The sequence below is a fragment of the Hypanus sabinus genome, chromosome 29 (assembly GCF_030144855.1).
Source record: "Hypanus sabinus isolate sHypSab1 chromosome 29, sHypSab1.hap1, whole genome shotgun sequence".
NCBI classification, from domain to species: Eukaryota; Metazoa; Chordata; class Chondrichthyes; order Myliobatiformes; family Dasyatidae; genus Hypanus; species Hypanus sabinus.
Window position 1 is genome coordinate 7,298,602 of NC_082734.1, and position 24,485 is coordinate 7,323,086.

Consider the following 24,485-nt stretch of genomic DNA (forward strand, 5'->3'; position numbering starts at 1 on the left):
GCCGCTGATGGCTATGGCGGCTGGCCATCGGGATAGCCTCCTGTATGTGTGGGATAGAAGGTCGGGACGCCGGTTTTTGGTCGATACTGGTGCCGAGATCAGCGAGTTACGACACCCGCAGCAGGGCACCGGGGCCCCCCATGAGGGCCGTGAACGGCAGCACTGAAAGGACCTATGGCACCCGTCAGGTGCAGCTACAGTTCGGCTCCAGCCAGTTCACGTGGGACTTTACACTGGCCGCTGTAGCCCAACCGCTTCTGGGTGCGGATTTTTTGTGGGCTCACAGCCTACTGGTCGACCTGCCCAGGAAGAGACTGGTACACGCTGAGACCTTTCAGACGTTCTCCCTGGGTGCAGCCCAGTTGCCACCTCGGCTCCATCACGCTGTCCGACAACGACTTCACCAGGGTCCTGGCGGATTTCCCATCGGTTCTGGCACCGCAGTTCACAGCGGCCATGCCCCGACACGACGTACAGCACCACATCCCGACCCAGGGACCAGCCCTCCACACCCGCGCTCGGCGGCTTCCCCCGGACAAGCTCCGACTGGCGAAGGAGGAGTTCCAGAGGATGGAGGAATTGGGGATCATCCGGCGGTCCGACAGCCCATGGGCCTCCCCCCTGCACATGGTGCCCAAAGCGACGGGAGGCTGGAGACCGTGCGGCGACTACCGCAGGCTGAACGAGGCTACCACACCGGACTGCTACCCTGTGCCGCACATTCAGGACTTTGCAGCAAACCTGCACGGGCGCACGGATCTTCTCCAAGGTAGACCTCGTCCGAGGGTACCATCAAATCACGATGCATCCTGACGACGTCCCCAAAACGGCTCTCATCACCCCGCTTGGCCTTTTCGAGTTCCTCCGCATGCCGTTCGGCCTGAAGAATGCCGCACAGACGTTCCAGCGGTTAATGGACGCAGTGGGACGGGACCTGGACTTTGCGTTCATCTATTTGGACGACATCCTCATAGCCAGCAGCAGTCGTCAGGAGCATCTGTCCCACCTCCGTTAACTCTGCGCCCGACTGAGTGAGTACGGTCTTACAATCAACCCCGCCAAATGCCAGTTCGGACTCGATACCATTGACTTCCTGGGCCACAGGATTACTAAATATGGGGCAACCCCTCTGCCCGCTAAGGTAGATGCGGTCCGCCACTTCCCCCGACCCACCACGATCAAAGGCCTTCAGGAATTCGTAGGTATGGTCAATTTCTACCACTGCTTCCTCCCTTCAGCTGCCCGGATCATGCGCCCCCTGTTCGCCCTGATGTCGGGTCCGAGCAAGGACATTACCTGGGACGAGGAGTCCGCCGCCGCTTTCGTTCAAACGAAGGAAGCTTTGGTGAACGCCGCAATGCTAGTACATCCGAGAATGGACGCCCTTACCGCCCTCACAGTGGACGCATCGAACACGGCAGTCGGTGGGGTGCTGGAGCAACTCATCGCAGGTCGCTGGCAACCCCTGGCGTTTTTCAGCAAACACCTGCGGCCGCCCGAGCTCAAGTACAGTGCTTTCGACCGGGAACTGTTGGCGCTCTACCTGGCAATCCGGCATTTCAGGTACTATCTAGAAGGTCGGCCCTTCACCGCGTTCACGGACCACAAACCGCTTACCTTTGCGTTTACGAAAGCGTCCGACCCCTGGTCATCCCGCCAGCAACGCCACCTGTCCTACATCTCTGAATACACGATGGATGTCCGGCACGTCTCGGGTAAGGACAATGTCGTGGCGGATGCGCTCTCTCGCCCTACTGTTCATGCCCTTTCCCAAGGGGTAGATTTTGAGGCACTGGCCGAGGCACAGCAGGCAGATGAGGAGATTCTGAGTTACAGAACCGCAGTCTCCGGTTTGCAGCTCCAGGACCTTCCCGTAGGCCCGGGTGAGAGGACCCTACTCTGTGACGTCGCCACCGGCCAGCCCCGTCCCGACGGCCTGGCGGCGCCGTGTTTTCAACTCCATTCATAACTTGGCGCATCCCTCCATCCGGACAACTGTCCGGATGGTTTCCAGCAGGTTCGTTTGGCACGGACTCTGCAAACAGGTCAGTGAATGGGCCAAAACGTGCATGCACTGCCAGACGGCCAAGGTGCAGCGGCACACCAAAGCCCCAACGCAGCAGTTCCATCCCGCCCACCGGCGTTTCGACCACATTCATGTGGATATCGTGGGCCCCCTGCCAGTGTCGCGCGGAGCGCGGCACCTCCTGACTATTATGGACCGGTTCACAAGATGGCCAGAGGCGGTCCCGCTCACCGACACCACCTCCGAATCTTTCGCCCAAGCCCTGATCACCACCTGGATATCTCGCTTTGGTGTACCGGCCCACATTACCTCCGACAGAGGCACCCAGTTCACCTCCAGCCTGTGGTCAGCTATGGCCAGCCTTTTGGGGACTCAGCTGCACCACACAACTGCCTACCACCCACAGTCGAACGGGCTAGTGGAGCGTTTCCACCGTCACCTGAAGTCGGCCCTCATGGCCCGCCTGCGAGGAGCCAACTGGGCGGACGAGCTTCCCTGGGTCCTACTCGGCATCCGCACAGCGCCCAAGGACGACTTGCACACCTCATCGGCCAAGTTGGTATACGGCGCGCCCCTAGTCGTCCCCGGGGAGTTCCTACCAGCCCCATGGGGGCAAGAGGAAGATCCCGCAGCAGTCCTGGGCAGACTACGCAAGAAGCTCGGTAACCTGGCCCCCATACCCACTTCACAGCACGGGCGGAACCCGACCTGCGTACCCAAAGACCTGCAGAACTGTAAGTTTGTGTTTGTACGAAGGGGCGGGCATTGGCTACCGCTGCAGCGGCCATACGAGGGGCTGTTTATGGTGCTCCGGAACAACGGGTCCACGTTCGTGCTGGACGTTGGGGGGAAAAGAGGAGGTTTTCACGGTGGACCGCCTCAAACCGGCCCATGTGGACCTGGCGCAACCGGCTGAGTTTCCGGCACCTCGGCGCAGAGGCCGACCTCCCAAGCAGGTTGCGGCCCAGACTGTGGGCATTGGGGGGTGTATCGCCGGTTCTGGGGGGGGGGTTATGTGGCAACCCATTTCCTGGCACATCCGAACCGGCTCACAATTAGATAGCCTAAGGGGGTTTGCGAGCACAGAGCTTTGGAGCCTCTGCGCCACGGGGGGGGGGGGCAGGTTGAGGGAGGCTTAAAAGTGAGGCTGAGGATTTCGAATAAAGTTTTTTCCTTCGACTGCAGTTACCGACTCCGTGTCGTAATTTTAGCGCTGTGTGTAGCACACCGCTACAATCCCACCTTAAAACGATTACAAATCAGTCCTTAAGCACTTTTTTTAAGGAGTTGAATATCGTTCTTTGTCAATTTTTAAAATGTAATTGCCTGGAGTTAATTTTAGTATGTTTCTCAGCTGGCAATACTTGATGCAGGAACACACTGTTCTCTCAGTTCATAAATCACCAGGTTTAGGCATACTGTCAAAAAAACTTGGTGATAACCTGGCGCCAAGTGGCAGTAACTCAGGCATTGAGGCTTTGATTTTTACCAATCTTGCATGAAATGTTGCTTTCTAATGGAGGGTGCAGCTACAGTTGTGCTAGCCCTTGTATGTCATGATAATAAATGTTGACTGGAGTGGGCTATAATTTTCAAATTTATATTTCAGAAATATAAATAATCTCCAACTGCTCTTGCCAACTACATTTTCATAGATTGGAACCACTACAAAGATATTTTTAGAGTGGCAATAAGTGATATTGCAGAAGGTGGGGGTGGATTTTGGGGCTGATTGGCCAAAAGAACTGTCAGCATTGAAGAGTTTGTGAATAATGTTTCCTGTATGAAGGTGTATAGAGAATGGGTGCCTGATGAGATTGCAGAGAGTGGGTAGGGTAAATAAAACTGAGGAGGCTGAGAACCTGATTTTTAGAGTCTTGGGCGTCTCAATGAACACCAGTAAAACTATGGAGAATGGGTGTGCAGAAATAATGCAGGTCGCGACAATCTGAATTGGTTGTAGCATTTGGAATGCAACCAACGGGAAGAATTTTGCATTTGAGACCCAGGTAATAAAATAGGCCTTGGATTTGACAATAAAGGGCGTGATACAAGGCTAAGAGTTAGAGATGAGGCGAGGGAAAAAATGCCTTTGACAATACTATAGATGAGGATGAAAGCTGATCTTGGGATGTATAAGACTACTAAAGTTTCGGACATGGTGTAATGCTAGTAGAGACTTGGAAGTAGGATCACAAAATCAGCTGAATATTGATACTGTTTCTTGGAGGTTTTAAGAAAAAGAAATCTTTAAATTTTCACCATGGGGAACCTCAAGCTAATTTTGTTATGAAGTTATCCTCATTTGCCCTACAACCAGAGGTCATTCTCTTCCAATAATTAGAGATTCTTTGGCGGTTCTTTAGAGGTTGGCGCATCTGTGGAGTTCATTGTCATGGATGCCTGGGGAGGCCAAGTCATTGGGTACAGTTAAACTGGAGTTTGAGAGGAAGAATGGAGTTGAGGGATAGGTCGGCCATGGAATGACAGGCAGACTTGAGTGGCAAAATGGCTAGATCCTTCTTCTTGTGCCTTATTATTTTTCATACAAAAGATAAACAGAATGACCAATGCTTCCAGCAGTTAATACTCTTATACTTGGTGTGGTGATTAGGACTGATCCTGGATATTCTACTAATTAAATGGTGTAATCTTGACCAGTATTCTTGTTAGCTGCTCCTCATGATAACTCCCAAGTGTTGGATGAAGCTGATGGCAATTAGAAAAACATTGTCAATTTTTAAAAATTTAAGCTTCTGTGGAAATTGTCAAACCATGTGGTTTGACTCATCAATTTTACTTCTTGGTAAACTGTTTTCTTTTTAAGATTTGTTGACAGTACACATAACTTATTATAGATTTTTCCTGAATGTGCTGGTTATGAATTGTCGATAAAAATCAAGGTTCAAAATATGTTTATTGTTGAAGTACATCTATGTCATCAGATACAACCTTGTGGGCATACTCAGCAAATCTATAGAATAGTAATAGAATCAATGAAAGATCAACTAGAGTGCAGAAGACAACAAACTGCAAATGCAAATATAAATAAATAGCGATAAATAACGAGAAAATGAGATCAAAGGTTTAAATTTGCATTTAATATCAGGAGTATGTACCCAGTACACAACCTGAAATTCGTCCTCTTTGCAGACATCCATGAAGAAACCCCATAGAGCGATAGAAATATTGAAGCCCCCTCCCTTTTCAGAAGCAGCAGCAAAACATCAAATTCCCCCCCCCCCCACACCATGCAAGCTGCAGAAATGCCAAAGAATCCATAGATCCAGATGAGATGCATGTTCATTGCTTAAGTTCATGTAAGCAATGGGTTTGTTAACATGGGAAATGTCATTTGATTGAAGGTAGTTTATGCAGATGGTTTGTAATTTGAGTTTCATTGGTTGTGGCTGAAGTAATTGCTTGCTGTGGATGGCATAGCTCATTTGCAGATTTGCCCAGATGCCTTCATGATATTGGTAACTTCATTTTTTCCTGAATGAAAATGTTGTCCTTAAGTTGAACACCTGTGATAATGAGGAGGATTTTGTTAGGCTGTTGCTTGATATCGATCAGCTGAAGGTTGGCCAGAGTAATGGCAGATGGAATTTAATCCTGACAAGTGAGAAGTGATGCATTCTGGAAGGTCAAAGAATGGTAGATTGTAGTAAATGATAGGATCCTAGAGACTGTTGACAGAATGACCTCGGAGAAAAACCACAGATCCCTGACATTGACAACACAAGTTAAATAACAATGGTCAAGAAGATTTATGGGATTGTGCTTTCATCAGGTGTGGCATACATATAAAATAGAAACATCATGGTAGAACTTAATAAATCATTGTGCAGGCCACACCTATTGTGTGCATTTCTGGTTGCCGCACTATAGGAAAGATGTGACTGTTGGAGAGGGTGCAGAAGAGATTTGCCAGGATGTCGTCTGGATTGGAGCATTTCAATTATATGGAGAGATTGGATAGAGTGACTTTGTTTTTCCTGGAGCAGAGGATGTTGAGGGTTGACTTGATGGAAGTATATAAAATTGAGGGAGATGGAGAAGATAGGTAGCAACAATTTTTTTTCCTTCTTGGTGTGTGTCCAAACAAGAAGCCAGATTTGTAAGAAGAGAGTTAGGATGGTGAATTTTTCTCACAGTGGTTCAAATCTGTGTGGGGTACTCTTGAGGAACACAAAGTGTTGAAGGCTGGTGACTAAATGCAGTTAGGACCAGTATAGATTAATACAAGGGTCGAATGGATGCTACTAGCCAGAGGGCTTGTATCTGTGCTGATGACTAAGATAAAGTGGGGGAAAGTGCTAAGGTATAAATTGTCTTTCATTTTAAAGGAATAATGACTAGCTTGAGAGGCTGAAAATGACCTAGCACTATACTTCTATGTTGTGAACCTCCATTCACGGGCTGCTCTTGAAGTCATACAATTCATTATTGCTGTATATTGGCTTACTGCTCCGCTGCCTGTTGCATTTCATAAGAAAGAATTGTTTTATATGGGCTTATTTTTAACAGGCTTCACAAGTTATCTTGTGGATGAAACTATTTGCTTACTCTTGTTGCTTGATGTTTCAAGCATTTCCACAACATACTAAGATATCTTTTAGTAAAAGAGCAGAAAATTAGAGCCAGTGTTAATGGTAAATTTGGGTGCTCAGCCGGTAAATTGTTTCTCGGAGAAAAGAGTCTTCCTTTGATTTTTTTTGGTTATGTGTTTCAATTTTTTTTTGTGTTTGTTAGAATAACATTGCAGTTGAATCCATAACAAAACCTGATGAATGTTCCAGGATTTTAGTTGTCTTACAGAGTCTGCTCTCTAATGTACAGTTTATGAATGGGAAGAAAGATAAGTTTAATTTTTTATTCTTATTTATAATTTATTAGCACGTTAACTATTTTCAAAACCATAGTTATGTTTTTTTAGAAGGTTTTTAATAAGTAGAAAGACGATTTGAACCAGTGGTTTGCAACCGTTCTGAATGAGATACACTTGGTTAAAATAAACCCTGATGATGCTTCAAGCACTGTTTTACAAACTTGGGAATGTCTGGAGACTGATAGCAGACTATATCTAGGATAGACAGGGTGTCGAATATATTTTTACCATTTATCTACCTTGACATGATAAGTCTCCCTGGTTCCCTTTTTTATTTTTAGTGACCTGCTCCCTGTTTGCTAAAGGGTTTATGTAATTTGAATTGGAAATCACTTCAGAACTTTCTTGTGTATGAATGAGCCATCTGGAAACACTTTTTTTTCTTGTTCCTGGTCTAGTGATGGCTGTTTTTTTCTCATCCTTGGATTAGAAGTTCCTGTCTTTTTTAACCTTTAATCTTCTCTACTGTTGCAACCCTGTGAAATCTCCCCTCACATCTCCATTTTCAAAGTCTTTGGTATTTCGGATTGCCATTATCAAATTCAGTCCCTGGCTTCTCTGCATTTCTCTTCTCCAAGATGCTCTTTAAGCTCCATCTATAGACCAAGTTTTTAGTTATCTCTTTGATCCTCTCATGGGGACCAGTATCAAATGTTGTTAATGTGGCTGTTAAACAGTTTGGAATGTTTCTGTATGTTAATATTGCTACAGAAGATTTTGGAGGAACTCAGCAGGTCAGTTAGCATTTGTGAAAATGAATAAACAATCGATGTTTCGGGCCAAGACACTTCTTCAGGATTGGAAAGGAAGGGCAAAGATATCTGAATAAAAAGATGGAGGCAGGACAAGCTATAAGGTGAAGCCAGGTGAGTGAGAAGGATGGGCTGGAGAGCAAGGAATCTGATATGAAAGATGAGTGAACCATGGGAGAAAGGGAAGGAGGAGGGGCACCGAGGGAGGTGATAGACAGGTGAGGAGAATAGGCACGAGGCCAAAGTGGGGAATGGAAGAAGAGGGAAAGGGGAGGGAAAATTTTACCGGAAGGAGTAATCGATATTCAAGCTGGGATGAATCTTTTCATTTCTCTCCTCCCCCCACCCACCTTTTCATTTGACATCTTCTCCCTTCTTTTCCAGTCCCGATGAAGGGTCTCACCCAAAATGTCAACTATTTTATTTATTTCTTGAGGTGCTGCCTGACCTGCTGAATTCTGCCAGCCATTTTGTGTGTGTTGCTCTACCTTTCCAGCATCTGCAGAAACTCTTGTGTACATTGATGCAATATGTTATTGTGCAATATGTCCCAGAGAGAGTTTGAAGCACATTTTAAACTGTTGGGGAAAAAACGAGTGGTAGATGATCATGATTTAAAATCTCAAGTTTTGGTGATGCATCTGTTTCTTCTACTTTTAGAGCTCCCCAGTGTCCTTTTGTTTGTTTCTGCTGTGGAAAATGTCAAGCCTTTCTGAAATAAAAGCAGAGAATGCTGGAAACGTTCAGCAAGTCAGGCAGCATCTATGGAGGGAGAAACAGAGTTAATGTTTCAGGTCGATGATCTTTTTCATCAGAACCTTTCATCTGAATGGCTTGAGATGACATTGTGCTCGTGTGACACTGGGTTGCTTTAGCCAATGCATACTTCTCCATGATCTTGGAGTTCAGAGGACTTTTCCCTCATCAAGAGTATCGTACATGGATATGGAGTTCTACGCAAGCTCTTTTATCCTTGTTTCACTTGTGCTGCTTCAGTTGTTTTCACTATTGTTGCTTTCCTCATTCATGCTTTTCATTAAGATTTTATTCTGTTGGGAAAGGGAGCACAAGTTTATCCAAAATGAGTTTACTAAAATGCACTTCAAACCTGTGCCATTTACAGTCCATTGATTTTAATTTGTGTTCTGTACCAGTCACCTGCTATCAGTATGTGAGGGAAACACAGGTACTGTTTGCAGGCATAACTCAGTTTGGAAGAACAAAATGCATTTTTATCCCCTACCAAATCACTCCCCTCAGATTTCAGTGCAGGTATTTAAGATGTTCTTCTGCCCACTTCTGAAAACCAATAATCGGGCAAAAATTATACTCTTTCATGAACACCTGGCAAATTGTTTTTTTTGCAGGGGACTGTTGAAGTAAAACGATGTCTGGAATTGCATTGAGTCGACTTGCACAAGAAAGAAAAGCTTGGAGAAAAGACCACCCTTTTGTAAGTATGCAGTTCATCAGCGACGTTTAGGAATTCAGTAGATCAAAGATGTGAATCCTTCCTGGAATTAAGGATCCCAGGTACTGGATGCCAAGTTCCAGGCTCACCAGCTAAACCATAAACAAGAGAAAATCTGCAGATGATGGAAATCTAAGCAACACACACAAAATGCTGGAGGAACTCAGCATGCCAGGCAGCATCTGTAGAAAAGAGTAGTTGAAGTGTGTTCGTCAGCTAAACCATACCTCTTCAGCAAACAGTTTGTATTTCACTGTTTTTGATATTAATTCTATTTTTGATATCTGTGTAATTTTGTGTCCCAGAGAGGTGTATTGAGTAGTTCTAAGTTAGTGTACCACTACTTAGTTTATTTTATTTGGAGATACAACCCACGCCACCCAATTACACTCCTCTGACCAATTAACCTTCTGACCTATACGCCTTTAGAATGTGGGAGGAAACCTTCCTGATTATAGGGAGACCATACAAATTCCTCAAACCCAGGTTGTGGTGCTGTAATAGCGTTGTGCTAGCCGCTCTGTTATGCTTCATCTTGACTTGGTGAACATTTTAATTGCTTTCCTCGGACTAGTTGACCATAGCTGTAAATAAAAAAAACTATTGGTTAGAATCATGGCACACCATCATTTATAAGGAAGTTATTGAAGCTAATGAGTTGATGCCACATCCTTGGGTGTAAGACCACAAGGCAAAAGGGGCAGAATTAACCCATTTGACTCCTTGGATCTGCTCCGCCATTCCATCATGGCCAATTTATTATCCCCCTCAACCCTATTCTCCTGCCTTCTTGCCGTAACCTTTGACACCCTGACTAACCAAGAATTTTGACCTCCACTTTAAATATACCCAATTACTTGGCTTCCACAACCATCTGTGGCAATGAGTTCCACACATTAGCTAAAGAAATTCCTCCTCATCTCTGTTTTAAATGGACGTTCGTCTATTCTGAGGTGGTGCTGTCTGGACCTAGACTCACCCACTGTACAAAACATTTCCCCACATCCACTCTATCTTGGACATTCAATGAAATACCCTTCCCTCCTCCCCCATTCTTCTAAACACCAGTGGTATAGGTCCAGAGCCATCAGACGCTCCTCATATGTTAACCCTTTCATTCTTGTGCCATTCAATTCCCTGAACCTATTATATTTTTGCAATTCTTTCCACCAAGTGGAATTTTTTTTTGAAAGTCACTGTAGGATCATAGAGTAGGGGCTGTTGTTTTATGAAAGCTTATCCACTTGATGAATTCAGCAATGTAGTAAAAGATTGGCCATTTCAGCTGTGCAAGTTGTCACCATTAGTCAGAGAGGGTAATTCATCCCTCATATCACCTGCTCCAAAAATACTCTTATTTTACCTAACTAAATTTTTGGATTTGGAAAACGTATGCTGCTGGTAGAAGACTCAAAATAATCACTTTTGTGGTTAGCGTGATGCTACTACAGCTTGGGGTATTGGAGTTAAATACCAGTGTCCTCTGTAAGGAGTTTGTACTTCCTCCCTGTGAAATGCGTGGGTTTTCCTCCAGGTGCTCTAGTTTCCTTCCACAGTCCAAAAACGTCGTGGTTAGTAGGTTAATTGGTCATTGTAAATTGTCCTGTCATTAGGTGGGGAAGCTGGTTATTTATTTCTAAATCAAAATAAATAAATATGCAGATTAACCTAGGGATAAACAATTTAGTCTGATCCTAAACTAAAGAAATGTGAGCATTTTCAACTTCTATGATAACAGATCACTGGGCAAATCTATGGGCTGTGAAGAACTATGCATCCAAATAAAGAGAAGGTGAGATGATAGTTTATATTGATGAGAGAGTTGTTGGGTCCCAGGTGATCTGCCAACATTGGGAGAGCTGCTGTCAGTGCCCGGTGATAGCCTCATTCACTGTGCCAGCCAGGGAAGCTGCATCCCTGGGATCCACTTCTATGTTGTGCAGCTGCACTGCTTGACCTGTTCCACCCAACCCTACTTCTCACAGGCAGCCTCCCTACACAGAGGTCAAAATGGAACTCCAAGAAGGCCCAAGCTGTAATAGTGTTGTTCTAACCACCGCACTACTGTGGCACCAATGTTCCAATTACTCCATGGATTCACAATCTCTGACCCAAACTCTGCTTCAACCCCTCAATGATTTTCAATTCCCATCACTCCATTACTGTTTTAGCTGCACAGCCACCATGCTCTGGGATTCCCTCCCTAGCTTTCCGATCAAGATGTAGTCAAATCCTTATTCTTTGGAGCTTCTGGTTATTTGCCATAATAGCAACAGATAAATATTTTCAACGTTTCTGATCATTCTCCAAGAGAGAGTCACAGAAACAGGCCCGTCAGCTCATCTACATGTCAAACTGTAATTCTGCCTAATCCCATCTATCTTCACCTGGGTCATTGCCTCTGTATCCTCCCCATCTATGCAGATTTCTTTTTGGTATAGCAATTGGTCTTGCAACCATCATTTCCGCTGACAGCGGATTCCACGCTCACAACATTTTATGAGTGAAGTTCCCCTTAAGCATATCATCTTTCACCCTTAACCCTTGACCACTAGTTCGAGTCTCATCCATCCTGAGCAGGGGATAAAGAAACTGTTTCCATTTATACCCCTTATAATTTTGTATGCCTTTATCAAGTCTCCCCATGTTCTCCAGGGAATAAAGTACAAAGGAAATTTATTTTCAAAGTGTGCAAATGTCGCCATATACAACCGAGGTTCATTTTCTTGCTAGCATTCTAGCTAGAGCAAAGAAATACAGTAGAATCAAAAACTACACAGCAAAATCTGACAAATAACCAATTTTCAAAAGGACAAACTGTGTAAATGCAAAAAAAAAGCTAATAATGATAAATAAATAACTAGTAAATAATACTGAGCACATGAGTTGTGGAGTCCTTGAAAGTGAGTCCATAGGTTATGAAACCATTTCAGGGTTGGGGTGAGTGAATTTATTGATGCTGGTTCAGGAGCCTGATGGTTGATGGGTTATAACAGGTCCTCAAGTCCCAGCCACATCCTTTTAAACTCTGTCTGCGCTCTTTCAATCTTACTGAGTTATTTCCTGTAGGTAGGTGACCAGAAATACACACAACACTCCAGATTTGTCCTCTGCAGCCATCTTCATAACATTCCAAGTCCTGTACTCTTCACTAAGGCCAATTTGCCTAAAGCTCACTTTACAACCCTAACTACCTGTGACACCACTTTCAATTAATTATCCCTGATATTGCTTGATATTAATGTAAAATTTAATATTCTTCAAAACCCATGGTTTTGTTTTTGGGTGAGCTCCTACAGGTTTCTGTAGTTTCAAGTTCATCTTTAACTTGTGTAATTTGTTCTACCTGCAGGGATTTGTTGCGGTGCCCATGAAGAATCCGGATGGTACTTTAAACTTAATGAACTGGGAATGTGCTATTCCAGGGAAAAAGGCAGTAAGTATTATATCAATCCATGTACCACATGATATTGGGAGCCCTTTTCGTAGTCGCCTTTGTGGCTAGGTTACTTAGAACAGGAATTAAAAATAAAAACATAAGAAGACCTATAGCACAATACAGGCCCTTCGGCCCACAATACTGTGCTGAACATGTACTTACTTTGGATATTAGGGCTACCCATAGCCCTCTATTTTTCTAAGCTCCATTCTAAGCTCTTAAAAGACCCTATTGTATCTGCCTCCACCACTGTCACCGGCGGCCCATTCCATGCACTCACCACTCTCTGCGTAAAACCTTACCCCTGACAACCTCTCTATACCTACTTTCAAGCACCTTAGAACTGTGCCCATTCTTGTTGGCCATTTTAGTCGTGGGAAAAAGCCTCTGACTATCCACATGATCAATGCCTCTCATCATATGCACTTCTATCAGGTCACCTCTCATCCTCTGTCGCTCCAAGGAGAAAAGGCTGAGTTCACTGAACCTATTCTCATAAGGCATGCTCCCCAATCCAGGCAACATCCTTGTAAATCTCCTCTGCACTCTTTCTATGGTTTCCACACCCTTCCTGTAGTGAGCACAGTACTCTGTGGGGTCTGACCAAGGTCCTATATAGCTGCAGCATTACCTCTCCACTCCTAAACTTAGTCCCATGATTGATAAGGCCAATGCACCATATGCTTTCTTAATCACAGAGTCAACCTGCACAGCAGCTTTGAGCGTCCTACGGACTTGGACCCAAGATCCCTCTGATTCTCCAGACTGCCATCATATTTGATCTACCAAAATGAACCACTACACACTTATATGGGCTGAACTCCATCTGACATTTCTCAGCCCAGTTTTGCATCCTATCAATGTCCCGCTGTAACCTCTGACAGCTCTCCACACTATCCACAACACCTCGAACCCTTGTGTCATCAGCAAATTTACTAACCCATCCCTCCACTTCTTCATCCAGGTCATTTATAAAAATCACGAAGGGTCCCAGAACAGATCTTTGAGGCACATCACCAGTGACTGACCTCATGCAGAATATGACCTGTCTATAACAACTCCTTGCCTTCTGTGGGCAAGCCAGTTCTGGATCCACAAAGCAATGTCCCCTTGGATCCCATGCCTCCTTACTTTGTCAATAAACCTTGCATGGGGTACCTTGTCAAATGCCTTGGTGAAATCCATATACACATCTACTGTTCTACCTTCATCAATGTGTTTAGTCACATCCTCAAAAAATTCAATCAGGCTCATAAGGCACAACATCTCTTTGATAAAGCCATGCTGACTAATCCTAATCATATTGTGCTTCTCCAAATGTTCATAAATCCTGCTTCTCAGGATCTCCATCAGCTTACCAACCACTAAAGACTCACTGGTCTGTTATTTCATGGGCTATCTCTACTCCCTTTCTTGAATAAGGGAACAAAATCCGCAACTCTCCAATCCTCCGGAAACTCTCCCGTCCTCATTACTGATGCAAAGAACATTGCCAGAGACTCAGTAATCTCCTCCCTCACCTCCCACAGTAGCCTGTGATATATTTTATCTGGGTCCGGTGACTTATCCAACTTGATGCTTTCCAAAAGTTCCAGCGCATCCTCTTTCTTGATGTCTATATGCTCAAGCTTTTCAATCCGCTGTAAATCATCCCTACAATTGCCAAGGTCCTTTTCCGTAGTGAATACTGAAGCAAAGTACCTCTGCTACCTCCTCCGGTACCATACACACTTTTCCACTGTCACACTTGATTAGTCCTATTCTCTCACGTCTTATCCTCTTGCTCTTCACATACCTTGGGGTCTTCCTTAATCCTGTTCCTCAAGCATTCTCATGTCCCCTCCTGGCTCTCCTAATTTCAATCTTAAGCTTCTTCCTGCTTGCCATATAATTTTCTAGATCTCTATCATTAACCAGTTTTTTTAACCTTTCATAAGCTTTTCTTCTTGACTAGATTTTGAACAACATGGTTCCTGTACCCTACCATCCTTTCCCTGTCTCAGTGGAACATACCTCTGCAGAACGCCACGCAAATATCCCCTGAATATTTGTCACATTTCTGTCGTATAATTCCATGAGAACATCTGTTCCCAATTTATGCTTCCAAGTTCCTGCCTGATAGTTTCATATTTCACCTTACTCCAATTGTTCCTATCTCTCTCCAATGCTATGGTAAAGGAGATAGAATTGTGATCACGATCTCCAAAATGCTGTACCACTGAGAAAGCTGACACCTGACCAGGTTCATTTCCCAATACCAGATCAAGTACAACCTCGCCTTTTGTAGGTTTATTGACATATTGTGTCAGGGAACCTTCCTGAATACACCTAACAAACTCCACCCCTTCTAAACCCCTTGTTCTAGGGAGATGCCAATCAAAATTGGAGAAATCAAAATCTCCCATCACGACAACCCTGTTATTTCACCGAATTAGTTAGCACTAGGGAAGACTGTTTTAAATAAGAAGCTTTGCATAACTCTTATTTTCAATTTCAGGCAAAGCTTATTATTACCTTTCATGTGTATGTAAGGTTTAGCATTTTACTTTTGTAATGGCTTCAGTCCTGTCAGCAGTTAAGTGGAGAAAAGATGGATTGCAGAGGATATGCCCTCACTTAAATGGGATTTTCTGGTTTAGATAAATATATCATGCGATCTTTCAATATTAGGAAGAATGTATTGACTGGCGTTTGCTTTTTTTTTGAGGATCACTATCAAAAAATGTGAATAGCTGTTCATCTTGGCTTTGCTTGCTGCTGTGGATAGCTGCTTCCTTTGTATACATAGGGTATGAAGATTTAGTGCTTTATCCATTTGTAAAATGCTCAGTTTTAATAAGATACAGGTTTTGTGCTTTAGAGTTTAATAGAAAAGATGTGCTGATCATTTAAGAAAAACTACAATTGCATTAATAGAATTATTAATACAGCACAGATGAGCTCTGTTCAATCAATTATGTACCTGCTATATCTGAAAGGAATATCCGGTTAGCCCCACTCAATGGCCCTACAACATTTCTCTCGAATACAGTGGATTTTGTTTAATCAGGACTGGTACATTCTTGCCCAATAAAGCAGCTGCTTCAGTTGGCTGAAGTTTCATGGAAATAGTCAAAAGCTTAAAAAAAAACTACCATTTAACTAACAAATTATGTATTTAAGTGAAATATAGAACAAATTAGAACACTATCAATATGATCTCAGTACTATAAAACTGTATTAATTCCTAATAGTTATTGACAGGAACTCATCCAGTATACACTGTACGTTCTTTTCACTGACTGTAAATGACCAGAATCACGCAGGCCCCTAGTGTAGATGATGAATTGCCTTCATACAATGCTATTGATGATTGCATCCTCCATCCATTTTCATTGAAACATTCAAGATGATTGTCAATACCTTCAAATTTTTCATAGTTTCTAACCTGATGTAGTGAAACTGCTTCATTTTCACTCCCAGCCATTTCTGGCATCTCTAAACCTGAATACTTGAAACTGCAGTTGTCAGAACAGTTCTGAATAGTGTTACTGCTCATTTTCACCAACTATCAGTGAAAAAAAAATCACTGCTTTTTGAACACAAATGCACACAACTGATGCTATTTAAAACAGTTTTGTTCTAAACACTGTGTAGTGTCTTAACAAGTGCATGCATCTAACATTAGTTAGAAACTATTGGGCAACAATCTGCTGTTCCAATTAAGCAACATAGCGAACCTCAATTATTTTCTTGATTGTTTTTTGTTCTTTAAGAGTTGTTCCAAATAAGTAGCTGTCTCGATTAACATTGGTCCAGTAAACCAAAATCCATTGTACTTCTTCATTTCACATAAGAATCGGACTTGCATCTCTAATTATTTTTAATAGTTGAGTTTTGCATCCCTAATATTTTTTAAAGAAATCTTCCAGTTACCTGAAGTCTTGACATTTAAGCTGATCTTTTGTAACATGAACGAAGTCACCGAGAGACACTGAAGCTAGTGAATACAGAAATGTTTTATTCAATAAAATGACACATTCTAAGAGAAGAGGCTTGTTTGACCTAATATTACATTACAGTTTATGTACTAAAATCAAAGATAGCAGCAGGATAATTCTATAGTTACAATGTATCTAGTGTTTACTTTGAATTACATACAATTCTCACATCTCCTTCGCACCCACACTCCAGGCACCCCAAATGAATGTTAATCAGCATTGCAGTTAACTGTGTCCACAGCTCCAGGGCTGTATTTTAAATATAATCTATAATCCACATTCAGGTCTAAGGATTGATTGCTGAAGTGAATGTTTTACCTTCAACGCAACTCCAGAATGTGCCCTAACACGATCCATTTGTGTTGTTTGGGTTGCCTTTGTGTTTCCTGAACACCTGTTCTAGTTGTGCAGTGCTTGGTTCCAGTAAGTTTATACCATGCTTTAAAATAGCAAGGTGTGAGTACCTTGTTCATGGGGTTTCAGCCAAGCAGTGGGAGCTGAGGACTCTTTATTTCCTAAGCACCATGTTAAAACAGGTTTATTTCTGAGTTTTTAAAGTTTGGAATGTGTTGTCTAGTTGGGGCCTTCATAAATAATAAATACTTCCGTTATGTATGCGAATGTTACATGGTCCAGGTATGGTTGGAAGCACTATGACAGTATGAAATGATATGCGCAAACTTCTTTCTGGAACTTGACCAAAAACTTGCATTTATATAGGCTTATTAGTATAGGAGGAAGATGAAACATGCTCTAAACAAGGGATTCCCAACCCTTTTTATGTCATGGACCACTATCATTAACTGAGAGGTCTATAGACCCCAGTTGAGAACTCCTAGATTAAAAATGTGTAGAATTTATTCCAAGGAGAAAAGCTGAAGTCAATCCCATGACAGGATTTAAACCAAGATGGGAAATTTAAATTTGACTGGATTAAAGTAGTTTAGGTCAGCAGTGACAGGTGTATTGGAAAATGGTTGTTTTTTACCTGGATTTTGTTGTGGAATTCCACTAATGTGATAAAATAGTTCCATTTTAGGGTTGTTTGATAAGTAGAAGATCCCATTTGTGGGTCATAATGATATGTTGTGCCATTGCCCGTTATGCCACTGGTGTTTAGGGCAGCAGTGAAGGACCACTATCTCTGGAGGTGTTCAGGGCTTCATTCATTGTGCCACTAGTTTCCGCTCAGTTTTCACTACTGTCAGTTATGCAAGATCTGGCTAGAGACTTAGGATGCAGATGTAGAAGGATTCTTCATTGCTGTTTCCATAAGGTTTTTTTTGACCATTCAGGGTTGCTAGCCCTGAGCTGAACCCCCAAATCTGGAGGACCAGTGGACCACTCTTTGTCTGGCTTCTACCCTTTGATCTATTTGGCATGGGTGACCCTACATAAAGGATAAAGCCCCCACCAACGTAGCTCTCCAGGTCATTGATGCAGACAAGCCTCCAAACCCTATGATAAGGTTGTGGTTGTCTTGGAGGTCAGAATGATATAATTCAGGAAGAAAGGCTTGAACCCTTTCAGTCTCCATTTAAAGAATACAACCTTGCCTTTGTATCTGATTAATGTGTTTGGATTGTTTGTAATAATTAATTCATCTAGCATGCCTGATGACCATTCAACTATTACAAACACATCACATAAACTCACAAACAAAATTTCTTCTCTAGCACAGAGTAAAATAGTGCAGCTAGAATTGGGATGTTTATAAAATTGCTTGTCTACCCTATACCACTCAATCTTTATTTTCCCCCAGAGGAGAGCATGGGAAGAGGAAGGTTGAAAGGAGAAGCGTGGGCATGTTATTTTTTACACAACGTGTTTGGTGCCAGGAATATGCCATCAGGGTTGGTGGTGGAAACAGACGTAATAGTGATGTTTAAGAGGAAGAAGAACAGGCAGGGAATAGAGAGATGTGCAGGCAGATGGGATTAGTTTAATCCCATGATTGGCACAGACATCATAGGCCAAAGGGTTTGTTCCTGTGATGTACTGTTGCATGCATTTCAAGTCTATTGTCAACCATCCGTATATATGTATACATAGAATTTCAGTTGAGCATAAGTCAACAGCAACATCGAGGAGAGTACTTTGAAGACTAGATTAATATACCTGGCTATTGAATAAGACCAACGTCTACAAAGTCCAATATGGGGACTGTAGCAAATGTTTATGTTGGCCAAACTGGGAGAAAACTATCCACAAGGATCCATGAACATCACTTGGCTGTAAAGCAGCATGACCAACTCTCCCTAGTCTCTACCCTTGAAGATTAAGAGGGGCTTAAATTTGACCGGGCATCAGTGAAAGTCATGGTGCAAAAGAATTCTTAGAAGCATGGTTTTTTGTGAACACTTCTGTAAACAGGCAAAATTCCAGGCCACTGCGCATGAAGTTTGCCATGTAACCAGTGACGAGATTTCCTCCCCACCTTACAATTGAGTTTCCAAAATGATGACCAGTCAGCTGATTGATAAGTACGTAAAGGCCAAGGTTTTGGAGGACACACCACAATGAACAGTGCACATGTGACGTCTCCTCGCATGGTGACAAAATGTTTGCAGATGTATTGCCAAGATTGGAGAATAACTCAACCCAATGTGTATACAGCTAAACAAAATGTTGTTCCTCAGTGACCAAGATGCAAAACATAGTACATAAGACCATAAGATATAGCATCAGAATTTGGCCATTTGGCCTATTGAGTATGCTCTGCCATTTCCCTCTCAGCCCCAGTTTCCTGCCTTCTCCCCATAACCCATCATACCCTGACTAAACAAGAATTTATCATCCTGCACTTTAAATATACCGAATGACTTGGCCTCCACATATTCACCACTCTCTGGCGAAAAAAATACCCTTACAAATACAATAATATTATCACAATAATAACAGATAAAATATTCTGTAGATGTACAAGTTGACATAAAGTGTATGTAGTTAAATATACAACAGCATAATTGTCACAATTATTGTGTACTGGGTGGTGGCAGAGTCGATCAATTTTATTCTCTCAAAAGTGGTATGATCCCCTACAAGTTCCTGTAATTGAATTGTTTACAGAAATTAATTTTCATTATTCTCAGAATTACTTTTTAGTTTGCTTGAATTTGCAACTGTACTGATGGTTTGCTCAGCATAATAACATTAGTATTGATTATTTAGGGAAGTGATAATGAGATATTCTTCTCTTTCAGACGCCGTGGGAAGGTGGACAGTATAAGCTTCGAATGCTGTTTAAGGATGACTATCCCTCATCGCCACCAAAGTGTAAGTGTGCAGACATTTCTTTCTAAATCTTTTTATTAATATTAGTAATATGGACAGAATACAGATGATATATTGATAAAGAAATTACCAACACAGACATTCCATTACATATGAAAAAAAAACATACATAATAGTTACAATATAAATGAGTTTACCAAGACATAAGCCATAAGATATATGTATGGACATAGTAAATCTAAATATTTCATAATGTATAATATAAAAAAAAACAGAAAAAAGAAAGAAAAAAAACCAAAAAAAATTTTATATAATGCAGAACTACCTAATCTAATCTAATAACTATAACTAATAAGTAATATAAAAGAAAAAAAAAACAAAAAAGAAGGGAAAAAAAAAACGGGCTGTTTATAATATCTCACAAAAATAAGTATTCATCAATGCTGTCACTTCCGGTCCTCTCAATGTGCAGACATTTCAGTTGTTACTTAGATTAATCAGTGACCCACTGGAACCCTCCAAGTTGCTCTAGATCTCATAATATGGGGGAAAGACTTGTTTGTTTTTGATAGTTCTTTGCTCTCCTGGGTTCCCGTTAGACCTTCCATGAATAAGCATTTGAAAACTAATGGTTCATCAGAATTTTTGATCCTTTGCAGCAGTTTAAGATTAGGACATTATTTTTCATGTTCAATTATAGCAGATGAAATATAAATTTGATAAATTGGTTTATTACTGTCACATGTTCTGTGGGGAAAATAACTTGTATTCTGTTCAAACAGATCAATTAATTCCAACAGTAAATTGAGTTAATATAATAACAATGCATAATAAAGTGTTACAGTGACAAAGGTGCACAGTATGGCAATTCCGTACCAAGTTATTTTTTTGTATAGAGGTGTTGTAGGAATAGGCCCTCTGAGCTGCACCACCCAGCAGCTCCTGACAACCCCGATGTAACCCTACATTTACAATGACCAATTAACCTAGCAGTTAAATTTGGACTGTGGGAGGGAACCGGAGCGCCTGGAGAAAACCCACTTGTTGGGGGAGGGGCATGATGAATGGAGGCGGATGGTACAGAGACTCCTGAGAGTACAGGTCCCGACCTGGGGCCCTGAGACCCCACAGTTAATGGTAGAGATCCATGGCATTAACAAGGCTGGAAATCCCTGCCTGAGAGGCTGCTGAGATCGAACTCTGACACTCCGAGCTGTAATCAGAATCATTTTATTGCCAGAATTGATTGTGGTTCAGTACCAAACATAAAACACAGGACAATCCCATAACAGACGACATGATACCAGCTAACAATGTACAGGACAATAGTGCACTCAGCCATGAGCAATCGAGCTAACTGCTATGCTACCAAGTTGCTGGCATATATCTATAGCTAGTAAGTTTTGGATCTTGACACATGGCAAATCTATCAATGCAGACTGCTGTTTGGGTTCTGATGCAACAGCATGGGTTCTAAACTTGTTGCCATTTCACTGGCATTTGCATGGAGTGGGCATTTTTTGACCTGTTGAGCCCATTCATTTCATGGCTACATGGTAAAATTACATATTAAATTATTTTATTATTTTAAAATGGCTGTGAAGGTCAGAGGGAGTTAGAAACATACTGTGGCGACCCACTTTCTGCACAGGCAAACTGGCTCACAAACAGCCAGCGCGCGGGGAGAGACTTTGGTAATGCACCTCTGATGTCATTTCCACCCAGAGAGGGCGGGTGCTAGGGATTAAATGCCAACGCCGTGAAGTTTGAATAAACTAGTCTCGAGACGACTTACCAACTACATGCCATTATTTCAGCGCTGTGTGTAGCACATTGCTACAATACCAAAAGCTTGTCATCTTTGATTATTGTGAAATGGGTCTAATTTGACATTTTTCAGTGTTTTCCTCAGCAATTTCTGGGGTAGTCTTGTATTACAAGACCCTACACATTTATCTAGTCCTGGGCTTCTTCATAGATTTTCATAGACTCAGGTCTGTGAAGGGGAGGGATTTATTCAGCCACAGAGTGTTGAAACCGTGGACTTCATTACTACGGACTGCTGTGGGTGCCAAGTCGTTGGGTATATTTGAAGTGGAGCTTGGTAGGTTCGTAATTGGTCAGGGTATCAAAGGTTACAGGGAGAAAGCATGGGAATGGAATTGAGAGGGATAATAAATCAGCAATGATAGAATGGAGGAGCAGATTCGATGGGCCAAATGGCCCAGTTCTGCTCCTCTGTCTAAAAGTCTAAGAGGAGTGATGAAAGCAGTGGGAAGACATTATTCAATGAAACCAGAGGTGATTTTTTATTTATATATATATAGATAGATAGATATAGATATAATTCTATAAACATTCCTGAAATTGTGTGCAGTTTTAAACATTTTTGTCAGAAAGAGAAGTGCATATTTATAATTCAAAGCTGTTTGAAACGCAAACCCTTTTTCCCCTCTTTCGTTCCTCTCTAATGTCCTTAAATGCATTGTTGATCATCAACAATATTAGCCAGCTTCTCTTGAAACCATATCAGTGAAAAGGCCAGGTGGATACAGTCTTCAGCATTTGTAATTGACTGGAGAACAGTACATTGCTTAATCTGACGAAGGCTTAAAAGAGAGCCACCAAAGAAAGTGGGTTTGAAAACTGAATCAAGTATAAAGGAAAATACAATAAGCTGCTGCAGTGGATGGAATTCAAACCAAGATTAAGTTTAAAAAGTCAAGAGGTTATGTTGCAATTTTATAAAACTGGTTAGGCCACACCTGGAGTATTATGCACAGTTCTGATCGCACCTGCTGTAGGAAGAATGTTGAGGCTCTGGAGAGGGTGCAGAAGAGGTTTACCAGGATGCTGCCGGGTTTAGAGAGAATGTACTATCAGGAGAAAACAAACTTTGGTTGTTTTCTCTGGAGCAGCGGAGGCTGAGAGGAGATATGTTAGAGATTATGAGAGGCATAGATAGAGTGGACAGAGAGTATCTGTTTCCTAGGGTTGAAATGTCTGATACCAGAGGGCACAGATAATAAGCTAGCCCCCGCTGATGGAGGCACAAAAGACTGCAGGTGCTGGAATTTGGTGCGGCACATGAAAAGCTGGCAGGACTGGAGTTCCTCAGATTGCTGCCCAACCTGCTGAGTTCCTGTAGGTTTTTGCTGCTTTTGATGTTTAGTATGGAAATAGCATAGTTTTGAATATAGACATGCTCAGTATACTGATAACACAAATGTGTGTCTTATGGAAATTTTGATTTGCCATTCCAGTTGGTAGCTATTTAGGTCAGCCTATTATGGTAGTTGCAAAGTGTACCTTATTTTAAAAGCATAGCCTGCTCCCAGAGGAAAAGGGAAGTTCCAGGTTCATTAGAACAAAAACAGCATGAGGAAAAATCTCATTTTTGTGTTTTGAGGAAAAATCTCAATGGGTCCTGCAGTACTTGTGGAGGCAAAATATGTAAGTTGAAGTTTTGGGTCAAGATCTTGTGTCAGGACTGAAGGGGAACAGCAAGAATTGACAGACAGTGGCATGAAAGGGTGGGGTGGGCTTTGTGTAGCAGAGGCAGCTGGGTGACAGGTGCAATCAGCTGGGGAGTGGATGCTAGGTGTAACAAGGTGGGGGAGGGGTTAATTAACAAAGCTAGGTAGACAGGAAAGTGCATGTAGGAGGAGAGGACTGGGGAATGTGGGCTACATGATTTCAGAAACTTCAGTATTCACATCATTGGGATGTAAGTTATAAGATATACAATATAAGATGTTGTTCCTCCATTTTGTTTACTCTCTCCGTAGCAGTGGAGAAGTCTGAGGATGGGCAGGTTAGTGTGGGAGTGGGAAGGTGAATTATAGTAACCATGCAACTGGAAGCTCGTTGACAATGGCAGTCAGGTTACCTTAATCTCACCAATATGGAGAAGATCACATCATAAGCACCAGATACAGTTGACCGGGTCAGTAGAGGTACAGGTGAATTTCTGCCTCACCTGGAAAGGCTGTTTAGGTCCCTGGGTCATGAGAAAGAAATTGTGAGCCATAATAACTTACTGATGGAGGTATATGGAGACTTGATGTTCATTTCGTTCTCGAATACAGAATTAACCAGTTACCTTCCACTCTCATCTACTTGGCAGAAGATGTCCTCACTTTTAGCTTCTCTTTAGATTCCACACACTTTCTAGGGGTAGCATGAGGTCTTGCAGCACCTGTAGAGCTATCCTTATTCCAAGCCTGTTCTGGCAACCCCCTAAGCACTTTCTCCACTACATTGACGCTGCTTCCTACACTTGTGGTGAAATTCATTTCATCACTTTTGCCACCAGCTTCCACCCTGCCATCATTGTCGTAGATTGAATCTCTGATTCTCTATTAGATGATGGACTTGCCACTGACATCTCCTCTCACCCTGCTTCATGTAAGTATACGTTCCCTTTTTCTCAAATTTTTCCATTTCTGTTGTGTCTGTTCTCAATTTGAGGCAATCCAGTCTAGAGTTTCTGAAATATCCTACACTAGAAGCAAGCCTTCCATTGATGGAGCCCCCACAGTAGCATAGCAGTTAATGCAACGTTTACAGCTTGGGGTATTGGAGTTCAGCGTTCATTTTGGTGCCGTCTGTAAGGACTCCCCTTGGAATGAGTGTGTTCACCGAGTGCTCCGGTTTCATTTTGGTCATTGTAAATTGTCCCATGATTAGGTT

General features: G+C 42.5%; 1 protein-coding gene across 3 annotated transcripts in view; it reads left to right on the forward strand.

Moving 5' to 3' along the window:
• LOC132382941 (SUMO-conjugating enzyme UBC9-A) overlaps positions 1-24,485 on the forward strand; it is a 58,522-nt gene that overhangs the window by 24,523 nt on the left and 9,514 nt on the right. For all 3 annotated transcript variants that reach the window (XM_059953542.1, XM_059953541.1, XM_059953543.1), the window contains 3 exons: positions 9,037-9,122; positions 12,493-12,576; positions 19,763-19,835. In XM_059953542.1, the coding sequence (XP_059809525.1) occupies positions 9,057-9,122; positions 12,493-12,576; positions 19,763-19,835 (223 nt within the window). In that variant the 5' untranslated portion in view covers positions 9,037-9,056. The remainder of the gene's footprint in view (positions 1-9,036; positions 9,123-12,492; positions 12,577-19,762; positions 19,836-24,485) is intronic.